The sequence below is a fragment of the Nycticebus coucang genome, chromosome 2, assembly GCF_027406575.1.
Source record: "Nycticebus coucang isolate mNycCou1 chromosome 2, mNycCou1.pri, whole genome shotgun sequence".
NCBI classification, from domain to species: domain Eukaryota; kingdom Metazoa; phylum Chordata; class Mammalia; order Primates; family Lorisidae; genus Nycticebus; species Nycticebus coucang.
The window spans coordinates 165,570,548-165,590,401 of NC_069781.1; the positions used below are offsets into that span (position 1 = coordinate 165,570,548).

Here is a 19,854-nt window from a genome sequence, read left to right on the forward strand (position 1 = left end):
GGAAGAGATGTGGAGCTAGGCCTGCTTTCTGCTGAAGGGCAAACTCAAGATGCCAAAGAGTGCTGGGCTGGTGCTTTGTGCCTATAATCCCAGCACTGTGAGGGGCCAAGGTGGGAGTATCAAGCTTGAACCCAGAAGTTGGAAGCTGCAGTGAGTGCACTATGATCAACTGCTGCACTCCAGCCTGGGTGACAGAGCAAGACCCTGTCTCAAAAAAAAAAAAAAAAAAAAAATTCTGAAGGGCATCCCCAGGCCAGTGGGAAGATATGGGCTGATTCTGACAGGAGGTACTTCTGTGCAGGAAGCCCTGCTTTCAAAATGAAACCTAACTGAGGAGCATGGGTAGGGTTGGGCCTTAGGCAAACCAGAGCCCCTGGGAACAGAAGTGGTATTGGGCTTAGGTGCAGAGGCTATGGGCATAGACTAACCACCTGAGGAAGAAATAGCCCAGCAGTCTGTGGAACCCACAGGGCAGGCTGAAAGCTGCCACCATGCTGACTTCCTTTCTTCATGCTGCTCATCTCTTCTCTCCCCAGCACCTTCTCCAATACCAAGTTTAACAGTGTTAATAAACAGCTTGGGGCCTGTAGCTCAGCGCTCAGCAGCTAGGGCACTAGCCAGATACACCGGGGCTGGCGGGTTTGAACATGGCCTGGGGCCTGCTAAACAACAATGACAACTACAAAAAAAAAAAAAAATAGCTGGGCATTGTGGCAGGCACCTGTAGTCCCAGCTACTTGGGAGAATCTCTGAAGCAAGAGAATCGCTTAAGCCCAAGAATTTGAGGTTGCTGTGAGCTAAGACGCCACGGCACTCTACTGAGGGTGACAAGGTGAAACTCTGTCTCAAAAAAAAAAAAAAAATCAGTGTTAACAAGCAAGATTTCAAGCTGACCTTGAAAACTGATGAAATGGCACCTTTGGAGAATGTTCCGGGGGTTTCAGTTCTTCTCCCCCAGCAAAGCTTCTGGTTCCTGGCATCCAGGGCCCTGCATGCCAGTGCCTGGCTCAGAGACTCCTCCCCCAACTTGAGTCTGCTATTGAGTTTTGAGTGGAAATGGGGTCAAGTCCCTGACACAGTTGGTCTTCCAATCCTGTCAATTCTTCCTTCTCAACATCTCCAGTCCCTTGTCCACACCATTGTCATTTTGGCAACAACCTACTGACTTTGGCCACGCCACTGTCATTTTGGCAACAATCTCCTGACTTTGGCCTCTAGTCTTGCCTCTCCAGTCCTCTCAATACTAGCTACTCCGCTTTCTCACATGTGAGTCTGACCTGCCCACACAGACACACCCTATATTCCTCAGCGTCTCCCTATTGTCCGAGGGTTAATGGTCATGGTTTTCATGACTGAGCTCTGAGTTGATGGGCTGCAGACATGTAGTTTAGCCCTTCCAACTGAGTACTTTTGGCTTGCAGGCTTCTTGGTGCTTGGTCTCAGCTAGCATCCTCCCTGCACCCCATCGAGGCCTAGACCCTCCTCTGCTGGCTCTGGCCTGCACCTCTATATCCTCACAGTCCCTTCTGCCCGTTTTTCACTGCCTTGATTCCGTCCTGGACCCTCCAGGCCAAGTTTGTTGTTCTCCCAGGCTCCTCGTCCCAGGTACTTGTTTCTCCATACACTCCAAACGTACGGTCCTTGCCTAGTGGCTCATCTGCCTCCCTAGCTGGCCTGGGAGCTGGGAAAGGGGAGCTGTGGCCTCTGAATCCCCACATAAAGCACAGCACCTGCAGGCACTTGGAGCCTTGGGAAGCTGCTCCTAGAATCCAGGAACAGATAGACAAGGTGTTGGGACATGCTGAGGACCAGCTGGACAGACTGTTTCTCAGAGATGCCATTGAAAAGTTACCAGCACTATTTTAAGGGATTGGACTAGGTAAACTCTAATAACTGGGCCTACCCAGGGTGGCGCCTGTGGCTCAGTTGGTAGGGCGCCGGCCCCATATACTGAGGGGGGGGGGTTCAAACCTGGCCCCGGCCAAACTGCAACAAAAAATAGCCGGGCGTTGTGGCGGGCGCCTGTAGTCCCAGCTACTCGGAAGGCTGAGGCAAGAGAATCGCTTAAGCCCAGGAGTTGGAGGTTGCTGTGAGCTGTGTGAGGCCACGGCACTCTACTGAAGGCCATAAAGTGAGACTCTGTCTCTACAAAAAAAAAAAAAAAACAAAAACCGGGCCTACCCAGAAATGCTGTCTTCTTTCTTTTCTTTCTTTCCTTCTACCCCCTCAAGGCAGCCTCATTGACTGAGCCATCTTTAATCAGTTGCTCGTGGGGTCTGCCTGGGACAAGTCCATATGACTGTGCCCTGTTGCACAACCCAAGAGCTTGTGTTGGGAGTGGCCTCGCAGGCTGGGCCTGGGTCTTTAAGTTGTCTCTATGGCTCTGGTATTTTCTCCATCTGCCCCAAGGCCACTTCAACTGAAGTGGGGAGGGGAGGGGCACTTTAGTCTGAGAACTTAAGGCAAGGAGGCACTATCTGGAATGTTTAATCTTATTTGGGTTTACAGCAAAGACCTGGGCTCAGCTGCTAAAGCCCAGTGCTCATGGGGGGCTAGGATGGTTCCCACAGGGGACAGGCAGTGCACAGGCCTGTAGTCTGAGAGGTGGGCAGGCAAGAGGCACAGGTCTGCTTCTCTTCACCACCAGGCTCAGCCTGCTGTGGGCCTGGCCTTCCAACCAGGGCCTGGCCAGGAAAGCAGGAGCCAGTGGCAGTGATGTGTAGCTGGAAAGAGGTGGCAGATGGGAAGAAAATCCCTGGGCTGCCTGGGATTGGTCCCACCCTTAGTCCTAGACAAGTGGTCTGTAGCAGAGGATGACAAAGAGGCATAGAGAAGCCAGGGCTGGGGTCTCAGGGGTAGAGGAGACTGAGCCACACGGCTGGTTACTGACCTGGCCTCAGAGCGTTAGGGTCAGGTCAGCTCCTCCCACGAAGCGGGACTGGATGCAGGTCACCTGGGGCAGCTGGGCTTGGAAGCGCCTAACGGCAGCCATGTTAATGCCAGAACACATGGCTATATCCAACACCCGGAGCTGCTTGCATGCCTGCCCAATTGTGTCCAGAGTTCTGTGGAGAGGCCACTGAATGAGTGCCTGGCCCAGCCTGGGACCGGCCCCCCGCCCACCCCTGCACCGTGGCTCCACATGCTCAGTGTCACTGGATACACTCACTGTTCTGTGAGCCGACTGCAGCTGGACAGGTTGAGGTGTTGCAGCCTTGGCCAGGAGTTGGCTGCCTGGGCCCAGCCCTCATCACTGAGGCAGGTGCAGTGACTCAGCGCCAAGTGCTCCAGGCTAGGACAGCCCCTGGCCACAGCCACCAAGCCCATGTCTGTGAGTGCTGGCAACAGGCTCAGTGACAATTGCCTTAGCTGGGGGAACTGGAGCACCTGCAGTGATGGGGTAGGGTGGGCTAAGTGCGGTATGGTGCTGGAGCCAGAGCCTGGGGCCCTCCCAGTTTCCCCTACCCCCAGCCATGGGAGTGCCCAAGGGCAGCAGAAGTCAATGAGAAAGGAACTATGAAAAGCAGGCTGGCCCAGGCCCCCCAGTCCTCAGTCTTTCCACACACCCAGCCCCACACCTTGGCCAAACTAGCATCAGTTAGCTTGCTGCAGGCTGTGAGGTCCAACTCCCGCAGGGCCCGAAGCATGAGCAGGGAGGGGCCCTGTGGCTCAGGAGAGAGGTGTTTCAGGTCTGGCAGCTGATGCTCCAGCTCAGGGTGTGGCTGTGGAAAGAAGCCCCTGCTTCTCAGGTTCTTCCTGAGTTTGTCTTTAAATGCTCCTACAGAGTTTTGGGAGAGGCAGGAGGGTAGCTGAGCCCTTGGGCCACCCCATGACCGTGAGGGTCTCACACCTGGGGCTTCTGTGCAGGTTCCTCACGTGGTTCCCTCAACCCCAGAAGGCCCCAGTCACGGAGCTCCTTGCACCAAGCCAGGCGCAGAACTGAAAGGTGGGTGAGGTAAGTACAGATGGCCTGCACAGTCCGGTTGGTGAGGGTCACACAGGATGACAGGTCTAGCACTCTAAGGCTTGGGCCCAATGCAGGGATCACGGAGAGCACTGAAGCATCCTAGGAGGAATGTAGGAAGAAAGAGGATGGAGTGACAGCTTGTGCCTGTGCCATCAGGCTTGGCAGGAGTCCCTAGGAAAGCAGAGGTTTAGAGTCCCTGTCTAAAGCAGAGGTTCTCAACCTATGGGTCCACCCCCTTTGGACTGTATTAAAGGTTCACAGCATCAGGAAGGTTAAGAACCACTGGTCTAAAGTTACTGCCTTGTGGGCAGGAGAGAGGCACAGGAGACACCAAAAGATCCAGGGAGGGAAGCACTATGGTCCCTGTGCTGGCAGTGAGAGGTCAGAGTGGACAAGGAGAATTGGAGGAGGTTGCTGAAAGACAAAGGCCTACTGTGGCTGGGGCAGGTAGAACTTTCTAAGGTAGTGCCCTGGCTATTCTCCCAGCCTCTGCTGAGGGTGGGCCGAGGCAGCCCTCTGACCGAAGCTCACTGGACCTGAGGCGGACAGCTGACACTGCCCCTGACTGAGTCAATCTGGTAAGTTCCCTCTAGAATTTGAACCAGACTGTGAGGTTGCAGTTGAGGGTAGAGCTGCCACTGGTCAGGAGAAGGCAGGGTCGAGGTGCAGGAGCTGAGGGTAGACTAGAGGAAGCTGGTTTGTACACAGCCAGAGGTGGGAGCTGCAGAGGCACAGAACATGGGACCTGGGAGAGAGCAGCTGAGAGAGGCTCGGTAATAAAGAAAGTGGAGTGGGGCAGGGAAGGTGTTTAGGTTGAAAATGCCCTGGTCACATGGATGGGCTGAAGGAATAATTCACTGAAGAGGAACAGACTGACACTGCTAAGACAGGGACACCACCCAGAGGTTGAACCCTATAGAAGGGTCTGGCCTCAACCAAGAAATGACCTGCTGCTCCCATGTCACATAACCTTCAGCAGGCCTGCCCCAGCGCCTTCTTCACTGCCCCTTCCTCACCTTTCTCTTCCATCACCCTCTTTCTCCAGCACCCTCCCACCTCCAGAACATTCATCCATAGTGCCTCTCCCCAGACTACAGTGGTCACCTAGCACTTGGCATGTGAGGTATTGGACCACCCTGGTCTCCTGGTCCTCCCCAGCCTAGAGTGAGAGCTCTGGGGAGCAGTGCTGGCAGAAGCATTGTCTCTAGGCACCATTTATGTTCCAGATTGTGGCCCACGTTCAGGTTTTTTTTTTTTTTTTTTTACAGTTTTTGGTCAGGGCTGGGTTTGAACCCACCACCTCCGGCATATGGGGCCAGTGCCCTATCCCTTTGAGCCACAGGCACTGCCCCTCCACATTCAGTTTTAACTAGTAATCCTTGCACATGAATACTAGGGAGTCTCTCTGGTACCACAGCCCAGTCCCCCCGCCCCTCTCACGCTGGCCCTACAGAGGAAGGAGGGGGATGGTGTGTACTTACCTTAAGTGAAGAGCAGAAGGCCAGGCTGAGGGACACCAGGTGGGGTGGGGCTCTGTGCACTGAGCCCAGGGCCTGGGCCAGTTCCTTCCCGCTCACCAGGCAGCACTCAGCCATGTTGAGGCTCTGCAACTCCTGCAGGCCCCCGAGGGCTGCACATCCCGCATCTGTCAGTCGCCGCAGCTTCCCCAGGCTCAGGCACCGCAGGTGCCGCAGGCCCCGGCTCACAGCCAAGAGTGCTCCATCTGTCAGTTCTGAACAGCCGCTGAGGTCCAGGGAGGTAAGGCCTGGTTGCTGGCGGCACAGGGTGGCCACAGCCTCTGTAGAGAGCTCCCGGCAGCTGTGTAGGCTCAGTTCCTGCAGCTGTAGCCCAGTCACTTGGCCCAGGGCATGTAGGGCCTCAGGGGGCAGGCCAGTGCCACTCAAGTCCAGGGCATGTAGCCTGCCAGCCCTCTCCTTCACAAATCGTAGTAGATTGCGGAAGGAGAATTGGGATGTGGAGGAGTCTTGGGGGCCGATGGAGCCCCGGGCTGGGCCCAGCTCGAAGGTGAGGTGGCAATAGGCCAAGGAGAGGCGCTCCAGGCTGGGGGTACAGCTGCTGAGCTGGTTAAAGCTGAGGTCAGCTAGGTCACGCAGGCCAGCCAAGTTCAGCTCACGGAGGCCACTCAGTGCCCTTCGGACGCTCTGTGCCATCTCGGGCTGAGACAGCAGCTTGCCTGATGTGAAGAGGCTATTGCAGCCACTGAGATCAAGGATACGTAGGACTGGGCAGCCCAGGATCAGGGCCACAAAAGAGGCCTCTGTGGGACTGCCCCCACCCAGGCACAAGCTCTGCAGGTGCGGGCCCATGTGGTGGGCCACAGACTGCAACACCTGATGTGAAGTGGGTGAGCCATCCAGGTCGGTCAGGCTGATACAGGAGATGCCCCGGAGGCCCAGGTTCTTGATGGCCGGAAGAGAGGCAGAAGACACAGGGATGTTGTACCGCACATTTGTCTAAGGAGTAGCAGCAGGCCTGGGTTAGCCCTCTGGCTTCACATGGTGCTGTGCTTTGGGTTTGGCACCAGCCAGAGGTTGAGGGCAGATCACAGAAGGGGGAAGGTGGGAAGGTGAATCACACTGGGGTTCAAACGGAGATGACTTGGAGAGGGCAGGAAGGCTAGCAATGGACAGGTCTGGATGCCTCCTGGGGGCAGGGACTGGATGCCTCCTGGGGGCAGGGACAGAATGGGCAGTTGGCATGCTGAACACAGAAGGGCTGAGATGCAACCTGGAGGAAGCCCACTGAAGCCTCCAAGAAGTGGGAGAACAAACTATGTTGCACCCCAACCTTTAGGACTTCCAGGAGGCCCTGAAATTGATGGACTCGGCCTCCTACTCTAAGGACTTGGCATTAGCTAAAGCAGCCAGCTTCCCTACTTTCTTTTTTTTTTTTTTTTTTTTTTTAAGAGAATTGCTTTATTTATTTATTTTTTGTGGTTTTTGGCTGGGGTTGGGTTTGAACTCGCCACCTCTGGCATATGGGACCGGCGCCCCACTCCTTGAGCCACAGGCGCCGCCCCAGCTTCCCTACTTTCTATAGAGGATATAAACAGCCTTCAGAACAGTTCAAAGTGGGGAGAAATAAGACAGATGTCACTCACCACAACTTCCTGTGGCTCAGGTGCCAGAGGTCTGGGGCAGGCAGTGAGGCCTAGGTCCTCTGGTGGCTTCAGAGTATCTCGGTCACGTGAATGTTCGCAAAAGTGGGTTTTGTGTGTAAGCAAAATGCATGTGCCTGTGTTTGTGTATCTATAAACATGTAGGGCCACCTGGTATTGGGACCTGGATGCTTCAGCGTTCAAGATATGCTTGTGATCACTGTGGCACATCTCTGGAGGGGACATCTATCAGTCCAGGTAAGGAAGGAGAAGCCTCCCATTTCTGTGGGTAGAAGCTAATAGAACAAGGTGCCAAGGAAGTTGAGCTGGCACTGCTGTAGAGAACAGGGGAGCAAGAATGGGTACACAGCTGAAGTTAGGTAAGACTGGGAGACAAGATCAGGGCTAAGCCATGGGAATAAGCTGGCTTGTGCAGGAGTTTGGGAGGCCCCAGCTAGGGAGATAGTTTCACAGCACCTTCCCTGATCTTGTGCCAGAGGGAGTCAAAGGGAAGTTGGTACAATTTGTGTGGAACAGGTCTATGGAGAGAGGGAGAAGAGGCCATGGCTTCTAAAGTCCTAGCCCCAGGTTGCAGGCAAGTGGTACCCAAAGAAAACCCCTATTTTAATATATCGATATAGTCCTGAGGCAAGAAATCAAGCTCCCTGAAAAATCTATCTTGTCAAGAACTGCAAAAACAAGCTGCCATTCCTTGCTTCTACCTCACAGAACACCCTTAGAAGAGAAGCAGAGCCTGTGTGTGGCAGCTCACACCTGTCATCCTGGCACTTTGGGAGGCTGAAATGGGAGGATCTCTTGAAGCCAGGAGTTCAAGACCAGCCCTAGCAACATAGTGAGACTCCCATCTCTACAAAAAATTAGAAGATTACCCAGGCATAGTGGTGCATGCTTGTAGTCCCAGCTACTTGGGCAGCTGAGATGGCAGGATCGCTTAGGCCCAGGTGTTCAAGGTGCTGCAGTAGCTGTGATCATACCATTGTACTACATGCTGGGCAACAAAGTGAGACCTAGTCTAATTATTTAGTGAGACCTAAATAATAAATAAATAAATAAATTTTAAAAGGGAATCAGCAAGGTAGAAGTGACATATAGGATGCATTCCTGCAACATAAATATCAACAGGATTCTCCCAGGAAGCACAGAATTCATTCCTAAATGTGAGAATCTAGCCTGGCTTCTGCAAAAGAAAGAAGTGGCCACCATGGCTGTTGTGACAGGATAAAGTGTGTGTAAGAGACTAGAATCAGCTCCTGGGCTCTTTCACCAGAATCAAGGGTCAACCACGTTCCCTTTCCAGACCTCACTTCCAGAGCTTTGGGGCTGTTTCTCTTGGTAGGGGCACAGCAGTGGGCAGAAGCAGGTCTCCTGGGGTCTGGACTTTGACCCTGGTGTAGGACACTCCCTTCCTAGGCCTTAGGAAGATGGTTTTATTTTATTTATTTTATTTTTTTGAGACAGAGCCTCAAGCCATCACCTCTGGGTAGAGTGCTGTGGCTTCACAGCTCACAGCAGCCTCTAACTCCTGGGCTCAAGCGATTCTCCTGCCTCAGCCCCCCAGTAGCTGGGACTACACGTGCCTGCCACAACGCCCAGCTATTTTTTGCCTGCAGCTGTCATTGTTGTTTGGCAGGCTGGGGCTGGATTTGAACCCACCAGCTCAGGTGTATGTGGCTGGCACCTTAGCTGCTTGAGCCACAGGTGCCGAGCCAGGAAGATGCTTTTAGAACCACCTGAAAAAGGACTGCAAGGACACCTGCTCTAGTTTCAGCTGCCCCATCCACAGAGGGTCCAACTAGCCCCTGGTCCCCTCCTTTCCCAATGTTGGCATCTTAAATCATTTGGGAAATGCCCTAAACCTGCTAAAGTGACACATGTAACTTGACTGCCCTATTTATTTCCTTCCTTCCTCAGGGAACTTTCTTGCCAGCGAGGTTATTCATTACATTTCCTTTCTTTCTTTTCTTTTCTGTGACAGGGTCTGGCTTTATTGCTTATGCTAGAGTGCAGTGGTGTCATAGCTTACAGCAACCTCCAACTCTTGGGTTCAAGCAATCCTCCTTCCTTGGCCTCCCAAAGTGCTAGAATTACAGGTGTGAGTCACCATGCCCGGCCTACACTTCCTGTCTTCTATCATTCACTCTTCAACCCACCTGGCTTTTTTTCCCCTCTATATGCCAAATATTGCTGAAGCCACAGTGGCCTCCTTAGATAACATATCTCATGTACACTATTTGGTCTTTATTTTGCTGGATTCTGTGGGATCTAGGACATTTTTAACTATCCACTTGATCCTTTAAATGTTCTCCCACCCTTGATCTCTATACCTGCCTCTCTCTCTGGGATCTCAGCCCCACTTGAGATACCCACTTTGGGTATCTCCTTTTCACACCCTTAGATGGCTATCCTTCCCTGGGGCATTCTCTGTGACCTGCTATTCCCATGGCTCTTCATGTACTACCTGGGGGAAGATACTCAGATCTGTGGCTTCAACTTCTACACATTCATTATTTATTTATTTTATTTACTTTTTGAGATAGAGTCTCACTCTGTTGCCCAGAGTGGAGTGCAGCGGTGCTCTCATAGCTAAGTGTAACCTCAAACTCCTGGGCTCATGCTATCCTCCCATCTCAGCCTCCCAAAGTGCTGGGATTATAGGTGTAAACCATTGGGCCCAGCCCCAACCATTCTTTAATGATATCTACATTTATACCTATTAACTGGACCTTTTTCTTGAATTTCTCAGCCAGAAATCCAACTAGTGACTAGATTTTACCATCTAGATGTTTCACTCTTCAAATCTTCAACAAAATCAAATTCCTTTAGACAATGAGGTCAATCGGCACTGGAGAATTTGACAACAGACTCTACTTACACACAAACATTCAATATGTGACAGAGAGGCTAGGCGCAGTGGCTCACACCTGTAATCCTAGCACTCTGGGAGGCTGGGTGGATTGCCTGAGCTCATGAGTTCGAGACCAGCCTGAGCCACAGCGAGACCCCTATCTTTAAAAATAGCTGGGTGCTGGGCAGCACCTGTGGCTCAGTGAGTAGGGTGCCGGCCCCATATACCAAGGATGGCGAGTTCAAACCCAGCCCCAACAACAACAACAAAAAAAAATAGCTGGGCGTTATGGCGGGCGCCTGTAGTCCCAGCTACTCAGGAGGCTGAGATAAGAGAATTGCCTAAGCCCAAGAGCTGGAGATTGCTGTGAGCTGTGACGCCACAGCACTCTACGGAGGGTGATAAAGTGAGACTCTGTCTCTACAAAAAAAAAAAAAAAAAAAAATAGCTGGGTGCTATGGTGGGCACCTGTAGTCCCAGCTACCTGGGAGGCTGAGACAAGAGAATTGCTTGAGACCAAGAGTTTAAGGTTGCTGTGAGCTATGATGGCACAGCACTCTACTGGGGGAAAAAAAGTGAGACTCTGTCTCAGGAAAAAAAAAAAAATGGGGCAGCGCCTGTGGCTCAGTGGGTAGGGCACCGGCACCATATACTGAGGGCAGCAGGTTTGAACCTGGCCCTGGCCAAACTGCAACAAAAAAATAGCCAGGCATTGTGGCAGGTACCTGTAGTCCCAGCTACTTGGGAGGCAAGAGAATCGCCTAAGCCCAGGAGTTGGACACATTGCTGTGAGCTGTGACGCAACAGCACTCTACTGAGGGCAATAAAGGGAGACTCTGTCTCTAAAAAAAAAAAAAAAAAGTGACAGAGGACGACTCCTACCCTACCCAACAGGGAAAGGGAGAAGATTACCTGTAAATAGTATCTGAGTTATTTGAAAACTAATCAGTTTAGCTTCTTATCTCATAACATAAATCAAAATAAATTTCACCAATAAAAGCATGAATACAAAAGTTCAAACCCATAGGCTCGGCACCTGGAGCATAGTGGTTACAGTGCCAGCCACATACATCAAGGGTGGCGGGTTTGAACCCAGCCCGGGCCAGCTAAACAACTGCAACAAAAAAATAGCCGGGCATTGTGGCAGGCGCCTGTAGTCCCAGGTACTTGGGAGGCTGAGGGAAGACAATCGCTTAAGCCCAAGAGTTTGAGGTTGCTGTGAGCTGTGACACCAGGCACTCTACCAAGAGTGACAAAGTGAGACTCTGTCTCAAAAAAAAAAAAGAATTCCAACCATAAAACAGAAGAAACAATTTTGCTGTGAACCTAAAACTGCTCTAAATAATAAAAGTCTATTTTGGAAAAACAGAAGAAAAATACAAGTGTGTATTTATCAAATCTCTGAAGGGGCAAGGGATCCTTAAGAAATAAAAAAGGAAGTTCAAAATGAACAACATAGAAATTTAACTTCTGTATCTCACAAATTACAGCACACATCTACAAACAAAATTAAAAGATAGATATACTAAGAATATATTCCAATAAATATAGAAAAGAAGCCAGGCACAGTGGCTCACACCTGTAATCTTAGCACTCTGGGACGTCGCAGCCTGAGCTCATGGATTTGAGACCAGCCTGAGCAAAAAGCAAGACCCTGTCACTACTAAAAATAGAAAAACTGAGGCAAGAGGATCACTTGAGCCCCAAGAGTTGGAGGTTGCTGTGAGCTATGATGCCATAGCTCTTTACCCAGGGTAACAGCTTGAGGATCTGTCTCAAAAAAAAAAAAAAAGAAAAAGAAAAAGAATAATCTCTTTAATGTATAAAAAGTTCATACAAATGGGTAAGAAAAATATTAAGACCCTAACAGGTAAATGGATAAAGAGCACAAATAAACAAAGGGGAAATATGAAGTGTCAGCTAATGCAAAACAAAACAGTTCAACCTCTCTAATAATCAAAGAAATCAAAATTAGGAACTGTTCCTACCTTTCAAACTGGCACAGATGTCTGCATTCACTACCCAGCTGGGCTGCCTCCCTTCGCTCAGTCTCACCCACTCTCGTCTACTCTACACTGCAGCATTTTAAGACACAAATCACAGTGTGTCACTTGATTGCCTTAACAGACTCCATCATGGTCATCAGCAGAAAACTAAGCTCTGCTGCTTGGCACAACTGCTAGTTTGCAATCTGACTCCATTCTAGCCTCATGTCCCACTTCTTCTCCCATACACTTCTCAGTTTCAGTCATAAGGAACTTGTGCAGTCATTTCCAGAACTATTCCACAACCCTTCTCTTGTGCTATTACCAGTCCTGGCAGCCCAACTTTCATCCTCATTCCTTCAGGAAGCCTTCCCTAATGCTGCTGGTCTCCCTTTGATGTCCTTCTTCACGTTACCATCGCACCTTTTCTTTTTTTTTTTTTTTTGTAGAGACAGGGTCTCACTTTATGGCCCTCAGTAGAGTGCCATGGCCTCACACAGCTCACAGCAACCTCCAACTCCTGGGCTTAAGCGATTCTCTTGCCTCAGCCTCCCGAGTAGCTGGGACTACAGGCACCCGCCACAATGCCCGGCTATTTTTTGGTTGCAGTTTGGCCGGGGCCGGGTTTGATCCCGTCACCCTCGGTATATGGGGCCGGCGCCTTCCCAACTGAGCCACAGGCGCCGCCCAACCATCGCACCTTTTCATTCAATGTCACAGCACTGAGCATACAATATCACGATCATTCATATTACTTGTCTTTCTCCTTCACTGGACAGTAAACTCCTTAGAAGACTATGTCTTATTCATCTGTATAGCCCAGCACTGTACCCAGAGCCAAGTGATGGATAGATGGAAGAATGGATGATATACAAGCAGGGCCATGAACAAGTCGGTGAGAAATAACTGAGGATGGGTCAGGTGAGGGTGAGCACCTTACCTCACGAAGGGCATTCTGGGCTGCACAGTACCAAGCCCGACTCACAAGGGAGGCTTCTTTCTGATCTGACAAGGGCAGGAAGCTCAGAATATATGTGAGCATCTGAAGGAAAGACAGGGCATTGGGGGCTGTTAGAAGTGACTTTGGGGGCAGCGCCTGTGGCTCAGTCAGTAAGGCGCCAGCCCCATATACCGAGGGTGGCGGGTTCAAACCCAGCCCCGGCAAAACTGCAACCAAAAAATAGACGGGCGTTGTGGCGGGCGCCTGTAGTCCCACCTACTTGGGAGGCTGAGGCAAGAGAATCGCTTAAGCCCAGGAGTTGGAGGTTGCTGTGAGCTGTGTGAGGCCACGGCACTCTACCGAGGGCCATAAAGTGAGACTCTGTCTCTACAAAAAAAAAAAAATAATAATAAATAAAATAAAATAAAGAAGTGACTTTGGAACTGACTCCTGCTGATAGCACTGTGCATCTGAGGGCACCAGAGTACTGGCTTCTAGTTCATCTTGGAACGGATGCTTCAGGAAGGATTCCCTTCCACTATTCAGTCTTCAGGTATCTTTACCGTGAATAAACCTTTCCTGAGCCCTCTCTGGGTACAGGCTCATTCCAAGAATCAAAATTCCTGCCAAGTTTGGTAGAAAGTCTAAACACTGGAGCTAGACAACCTAGTTCAAATCACTACTCTATCAGCTGACCTCTGTGAGTCTTGTTTTCTATATCTGTAAAATGGCATTTGTAGTGAGATTTAAATGGATTGTTGTGAACATTAAGTAACACAGCAAGTCAGGGGTTTTTCCACTGATCCTCAGGAAGTCACATCTCTTCCTCCTATCCTCACAGGTCAAGCTCTAGAAAACTGGTCTTTTCCCATCTTCTCCACTGCCAACTCACCTAGCTGTTAAGATATGATCCTAGGGCTCAGTGCCTATAGCTCAGCGGCTAGAACACCAGACACATGCACCGGGGCTGGCAGGTTTGAACCCCACCTGGGCCTGCTAAACAACAATGACAACTACAACTAAAAAAAATAGCCGGGGTGTTCTGGCAGGCGCCTGTAAGTCCCAGCTACTTGGGAGGCTGAGGCAAAAGAATCACTTAAGCCCAAGAGTTTGAGGTTGCTGTGAGCTGTGATGCCATGCTATGAGTCTGGGGTGGTGAAGTTGGATACGCTAAGGGACAGGGGAAAAAGTTGTCTGTTAGGCTTAGAATGCTTGATATTAACAAGTCTTTTCTTCCAGAATCTTCCCTCCTAAGTCCTGTTTTCTAGGGCTTCACCCAGTACCCCAAGTGGCCAGTTTCTGGATTCTTCTGTGGGTCCCACAGAGCTCAGACTGGGTCTTTTGATTTTCTGTTTACCAATACAGGAATAACCCATAATTCAATATCCCTATTATTATAATATTACCCCTAATATTGTCCTATTATCCAAGTTCTAGTCCAGTATTACCAACAGTCCACTGGATCCTTCATCCAAATATTTAACCATCACCTTAATCTCAACCAAAACTCACATTTCGCCATCAGTCCAAAACAACCCCTCCCCCTAACTTTCCCCTCCAATGTCTACAGTGTACCCACCTGATCACAATTTAGACTATTCACGCTCTTCTATCCCTGGCTCTCAGATAAAGCACAGACTTTAGGCCAGGTTAACCTAGACTGATTCAAACCCCAGTCCCACTACTTCCTAGCTGTGTGACCTCAGGCAAGGGACTTGACCTCTCTGAGCTTTGTTTCCTTATCTGTAAAATGGGGATTTTTTTTTTTTTTTTTTTTTTGTAGAGACAGAGTCTCACTGTACCGCCCTCGGGTAGAGTGCCGTGGCGTCACACGGCTCACAGCAACCTCTTAACTCTTGGGCTTACGCGATTCTCTTGCCTCAGCCTCCCGAGCAGCTGGGACTACAGGCGCCTGCCACTACGCCCGGCTATTTTTTTGTTGCAGTTTGGCCGGGGCTGGGTTTGAACCCGCCACCCTCGGCATATGGGGCTGGCGCCCTACTCACTGAGCCACAGGCGCCGCCCAAAATGGGGATGTTTTAAAAAATCCAGGTCATAGTCTTATGGGCATTGAATTTTACATATATGTATACATATAAATATACACACACACACATATATATAGTGTGCTCAACAGTTAATAGATCTTTCATAAGTGGTTTCCGGATTGCTAGTACTGATATTTCTACCTTTGCAACTTCACCACCTTAGTAGCTCATATTTCTTTTTTTTTTTTTGTAGAGACAGAGTCTCACTTTATGGCCCTCGGTAGAGTGCCGTGGCCTCACACAGCTCACTGCAACCTCCAACTCCTGGGCTTATGCGATTCTCTTGCCTCAGCCTCCCGAGTAGCTTGGACTACAGGCGCCCGCCACAACGCCCAGCTATTTTTTTTGGTTGCAGTTTGGCCGGGGCTGGGTTTGAACCCGCCACCCTCGGTATATGCGGCCGGCGCCTTACCGACTGAGCCACAGGCGCCACCCAGTAGCTCATATTTCTATCACCCCAGACCTGGATTCCTTCCACATGTCCTCCTTGCCTTCAAGTGTATCCTTATTAATCCATTCTGCACACTGCCACAAAAGCAGTTTTCAGTTTCAACATGACCCTGCTATAAACCTTGAGGGTTACCAGTACTCTCAGCATGAGATCTTTTTTTTTTTTTCTTTGACACAGAGTCTCACTTAGTCACCCCTGGTAGAGTACCATGGTATCACAGCTCACAGCAACCTCAAATTCTTGGACTCAAGAGATCCTTTTGCCTTGGCCTCCCAAGTACCTGGGACCTCAAGCATCTGCCACAATGCCCGGCTAATTTTTAGAGACAGGGTCTCACTCTTGCTCAGGCTGGTCTTGAACCAGTGAGCTCAAGTGATCCACCAGCTTCGGTTCAGAGTGCTGGGATTACAGGTGTGAGCCACCGCACCCAGCCCTTCAGCGTGAGATCTTTACTTTTGAATCACTGCCAGGCTTCCAAGCTCTGATTGGTCCAGAGCATCTCCAATCTAGTCTCCCTACTGTCCTACAAACACATCTATTTCCTTTTGTCTATGTGAACTTCTTCCCTGGGATGCCCTTCCTTATGCTTGACTTCACCAGCCCATTCTGATCTCTCCCCTTCTCAGATGCTGAGCACACAACATACCTACTAGATTAAATTAAGGATGGCCAGTCCAGTCCTCTACCTCTATTTTCACCAAAGATTTGCTCAGGGAAGGGGTAGGAAGATAAAGTAGATCATTAGAGCACAATTACTGGACCTCCTGGGCCAGGGAGGATAAGCATGGAGAAGAGAATACTAATAAAGATTAGTATCACAGCTAGATGGAGACTAAATGTGACCAAGCCCTCCTCCCTGGGGGGAGTCAGGGAAGCCTGTCTAAGATAGTGGCCATTTTGTCTTCTGGGGCTGACCAGTCAACCCAAGAAGCAAAAGGAGAGGGGAACAAACCTGTCACTACTGGGGGTAAGGTACAAGTTATTAAGCTGAGAATGGGGTAGCCTTTCTAGAAGGACCAGAGGAAGCAGTAATAAGGATGGAGTGGCCATCCCATGAACCCCATCCTAGGGGCTACTGGAGATATGACTAGTCATCTATGGGATCTATGGGGATGGGACCAAAGGAGAAAGGGATGCTATTGCAAGGGGCTCTATGGGATGGGAACAGGCATATTTTTGCTAAGGAGAGGAAGCATTATTCCAAGACTGATAGGAAAGAGTGGCTTGTCTCCTGTGTGCAGTGAGGGGGGCTGCCAACTCTCAAGGTAAAAGGAGAGGCCATTCCAAGACAGTATCTCTTATCTTCCTAGCCACTGGGGACAATATCTCTTATTTTCCTAGCCAATAAGTGTCTTGCCCCTAGCTAATGAGGGGAGCAAATACCCCACGGGGTAAAAGAGGTGGAGGCGGTCATCGCTAGGGGCCTAAGGAGTGGGAAACAGGCCTGTCCTCACTAATGGACATCAGAGAATTTCTGTGGAGTTAATGAGGAGGAAGCAGTCTTTTTCCCACTGCCAGGGAGAGGAGACAGCCGTCTTCCTCAGGGCGGAGGAAATGAACGACCGTGGCAAGGGACCAATGGGGATAAGATCGGTTACCCTTCCGGGACGAGGAGATGGAGCAGACATCTTCCAAAACTGAGGGGGAGGGGATGGCCATCTCAAGGGAAGGGGATGGGTAGAGGGGTTGTCCTTGCTGTCCTCTCTAGGGTGACAAAGCAGCCATCTTCTTGGACGGATGAAGAAGACAGTCCTCAAGCTAAGGGGACAGAGTGGCCCAAAGGCGGGGCCGTTACCCAGAGCTTGCAGGTCCCAAGATCCGCCGGGCGGGTCGTTTCCGCCAGGCAGGAAGGGCCGGGCTAGCAGTATGACAGCCCCTCCCCAAAGCCGGGGACCCCGAGGGCGGGGCCTGTCCGGAGCTAGGCCTGAGGACAGTTTCCTCTCACCTCCAGGGGCAGCGACTCCGCCATCGCATCCCTGACGCCTCCGCCCCCGCGCAAGGCTTTCTGGGAAGTGTAGTCTTTTCCGCCCTGGAGGCGGGGCTTGGGGAGGAAGTGGATACCACTTCCGTCCCAGACCTGACGACTTTGCTCCGCACCGGAAGTGCATGCATTGCCGATGTGGTGCATACTGACTGTGGTTTCGGTCGCTCTCTCTTGTTTCCCGGGCTGGGTGTTTGCGTCGCGCCATGGCGGTAAGGAGAATGGGTAGAGCGGAGTCCGTATCAGCAAAGCGCTCCTGGGGCTGATGAGCGAAAATAGAGGAAGGACATCAAGAGATGCGAGTGGGCCAGCGGGGGCGCTATCCAATGGCCAGACTGTACTAGACCGAGCTCAGGAAGGGGGGTGTTGGAGGAGGGCTGGCTGTGCTGGACCGTATCAGAATCAGTGCTGGAGGAGGGTAGACGTCAGTACTATACAGTAGTACTAGAGCAGGCCAGAGATTTGAGGTGTGAAAGGGGGATGGACCTTAGCCCAGATTTGTACTATTCCAGCACAGGCCAGAGAGAGGCACTCTCCAGCTCCACTCAGGGCACCCTAGAGAGGTTATCAGCCCAAAGCTAGTCTTTATCAGGGGAGCCAGAGAAGAAATTATCCTAGGATTGCATCGTTTCAGAGCGAATAGGAGGCGATCATAGTTGGGGGTGCTGAAAAAAATGTTGTCAGTCGTAGACAGGATGGACTGAAAGATGCGTGGATGTCTGAGGGATTGTGCTAGGTTTGAGCACCAGGGAGACCTACATAAGGTGCAGATAGAACTCTGTAACTAACCAGTGTGGTGAGGAGAGTGGGAAGCACTGTGGCAGAGAAGAGCTCTGACAGCTTCTCATCATCCCTCTGCAGCCCAAGGGCAAAGTGGGCACCAGAGGAAAGAAGCAGATATTTGAAGAGAACAGAGAGACCCTGAAGTTCTATCTGCGGATCATACTAGGGGCCAATGTAAGTGCCTCCCTCTGGCTCACTCATAATCCCATGGTGCTCAGGCCTCTTTGGCGAGGAGTGATGGTATGTAACAGAATAAAACTACAATCAAAAAGAAATGGCATGGCTCGGTGGGTAGGGCGCCAGCCACATACACTGGAGCTGGCAGGTTTGAATCCAGCCCTGGCCTGCCAAACAACAATGACAACTACAATCAAAAAATATCCAGCGTGTGGCAGGTGCCTGTGGGAGGCTGAGGCAAGAGAATAGCTTAGGCCCAAGAGTTTGAGGTTGCTGTGAGCTGTGACACCACAGCACTCTACCGAGGGCAACATAGTAAGACTCTATCTCAAAATAAAAAAGAAAGAAGAATCAGAGAAAATGCTGACTAGTACAAGCAAAACAGAAACAAAAATGAAATAAGGGCATGAGTCCCAGCTGGATTTGAGTCCTTCCCACCCCCAAGAACACAAAATCCTCTTTCCTATACTGACTTGGGTGTCAGGGGAGAGTCTGAGTATTCAAGATTCAGGGAGCAGGCCCTACTCCAACCCTATAAGAACAACCTGGCTCCTCTTACAGCCTGGCCTAATTCTTATAGTTAAGGGAGGCCCATGGTTTAGGGGTAGCTTTTGACTCATTTGATGCTGTGTTTTCTTGCAGGCCATTTACTGCCTTGTGACCTTAGTCTTCTTTTACTCATCTGCCTCATTTTGGGCCTGGGTAAGTGTCCCCATCCTGGAAAGTAGATGAGTGCATAGGGTCAGTGGATGGCCTTTGTTTACCCCCATTCTTGCTTTGCAGGTGGCCCTGGGCTTTAGTCTGGCTGTATATGGGGCCAGCTACCACTCTATGAACTCGATGGCACGAGCAGCCTTCTCTGAGGATGGGGCTCTGATAGATGGTGGCATGGACCTCAACATGGAGCAGGGCATGGCAGAGTGAGTGTCCCCCACCGCCAGCCCAGGTGAGCGGTCCTAGGGCTGGGGCCCAGCTAGTCCAAGATCCACAGTGACCTGCAACTTGAAAAGGGTAGAAGGGAGTGAAACTGGGGGCCATATGCTATCTGTGGCAACCTTCCTTCTATTCATAGGCACCTTAAGGATGTGATCCTACTGACAGCCATCGTGCAGGTGCTCAGTTGCTTCTCCCTTTATATCTGGTCCTTCTGGCTTCTGGTATGTGGGCTGGGAGGCTCCCAAGAAGGGACATGTAACTCTCCCTGCCTTTCACTCCCTGCACTTGGCTTCAAGATAACCTTTTCTCTCCTAGGCTCCGGGCCGGGCCCTTTACCTCCTGTGGGTAAATGTGCTGGGTCCCTGGTTTACAGCAGACAGTAGTGCCCCAGCACCAGAGCACAGTGAGAAACGTCAGCGCCGACAGGAGCGGCGACAGATGAAGCGGTTATAGCCATTGACAATGTGGCCACAGGCTGCACAGTCCCCATGCCTGGAGCAATGAGGGCCTAGTCCAGGGGCCAAAAGCAATCCGAGGTATTTAGGGTATACTTCAGGCTGTATCCTATAGGGTTGTTGAATAAATGGCTTAGAATGTGGCTA

General features: G+C 50.8%; 2 protein-coding genes across 8 annotated transcripts; one reads left to right on the forward strand and one right to left on the reverse strand.

Moving 5' to 3' along the window:
• Window positions 1–846: 846 nt before the first annotated feature.
• LOC128595187 (F-box/LRR-repeat protein 2-like) lies at window positions 847–17,559 on the reverse strand. Of its 7 annotated transcripts, none has more exons than XM_053603917.1 (8): window positions 17,321–17,559; window positions 12,877–12,978; window positions 5,449–6,441; window positions 3,851–4,066; window positions 3,579–3,722; window positions 3,170–3,387; window positions 2,891–3,065; window positions 847–1,762 (listed from the first exon to the last, which is right to left on the reverse strand). In XM_053603917.1, the coding sequence occupies exons 1-7, from the start codon at window positions 17,501–17,503 to the stop codon at window positions 2,897–2,899; spliced, it is 2,025 nt and encodes a 674-aa protein (XP_053459892.1). In that variant the 5' UTR covers window positions 17,504–17,559; the 3' UTR covers window positions 847–1,762; window positions 2,891–2,896. The 7 variants fall into 7 exon arrangements, with proteins under 7 accessions (XP_053459892.1, XP_053459890.1, XP_053459891.1 ...); XM_053603915.1 differs by lacking the exon at window positions 847–1,762 and adding an exon at window positions 2,472–2,723; XM_053603916.1 differs by lacking the exon at window positions 847–1,762 and adding an exon at window positions 2,472–2,801.
• TMEM208 (transmembrane protein 208) lies at window positions 17,447–19,850 on the forward strand. The gene is made up of 6 exons (XM_053603921.1): window positions 17,447–17,568; window positions 18,218–18,313; window positions 18,959–19,018; window positions 19,100–19,236; window positions 19,389–19,473; window positions 19,568–19,850. Exons 1-6 carry the CDS (start codon window positions 17,563–17,565, stop codon window positions 19,703–19,705), a joined length of 522 nt encoding a protein of 173 aa, XP_053459896.1. The 5' UTR covers window positions 17,447–17,562; the 3' UTR covers window positions 19,706–19,850.
• The last annotated feature ends 4 nt before the right edge of the window (window positions 19,851–19,854 follow it).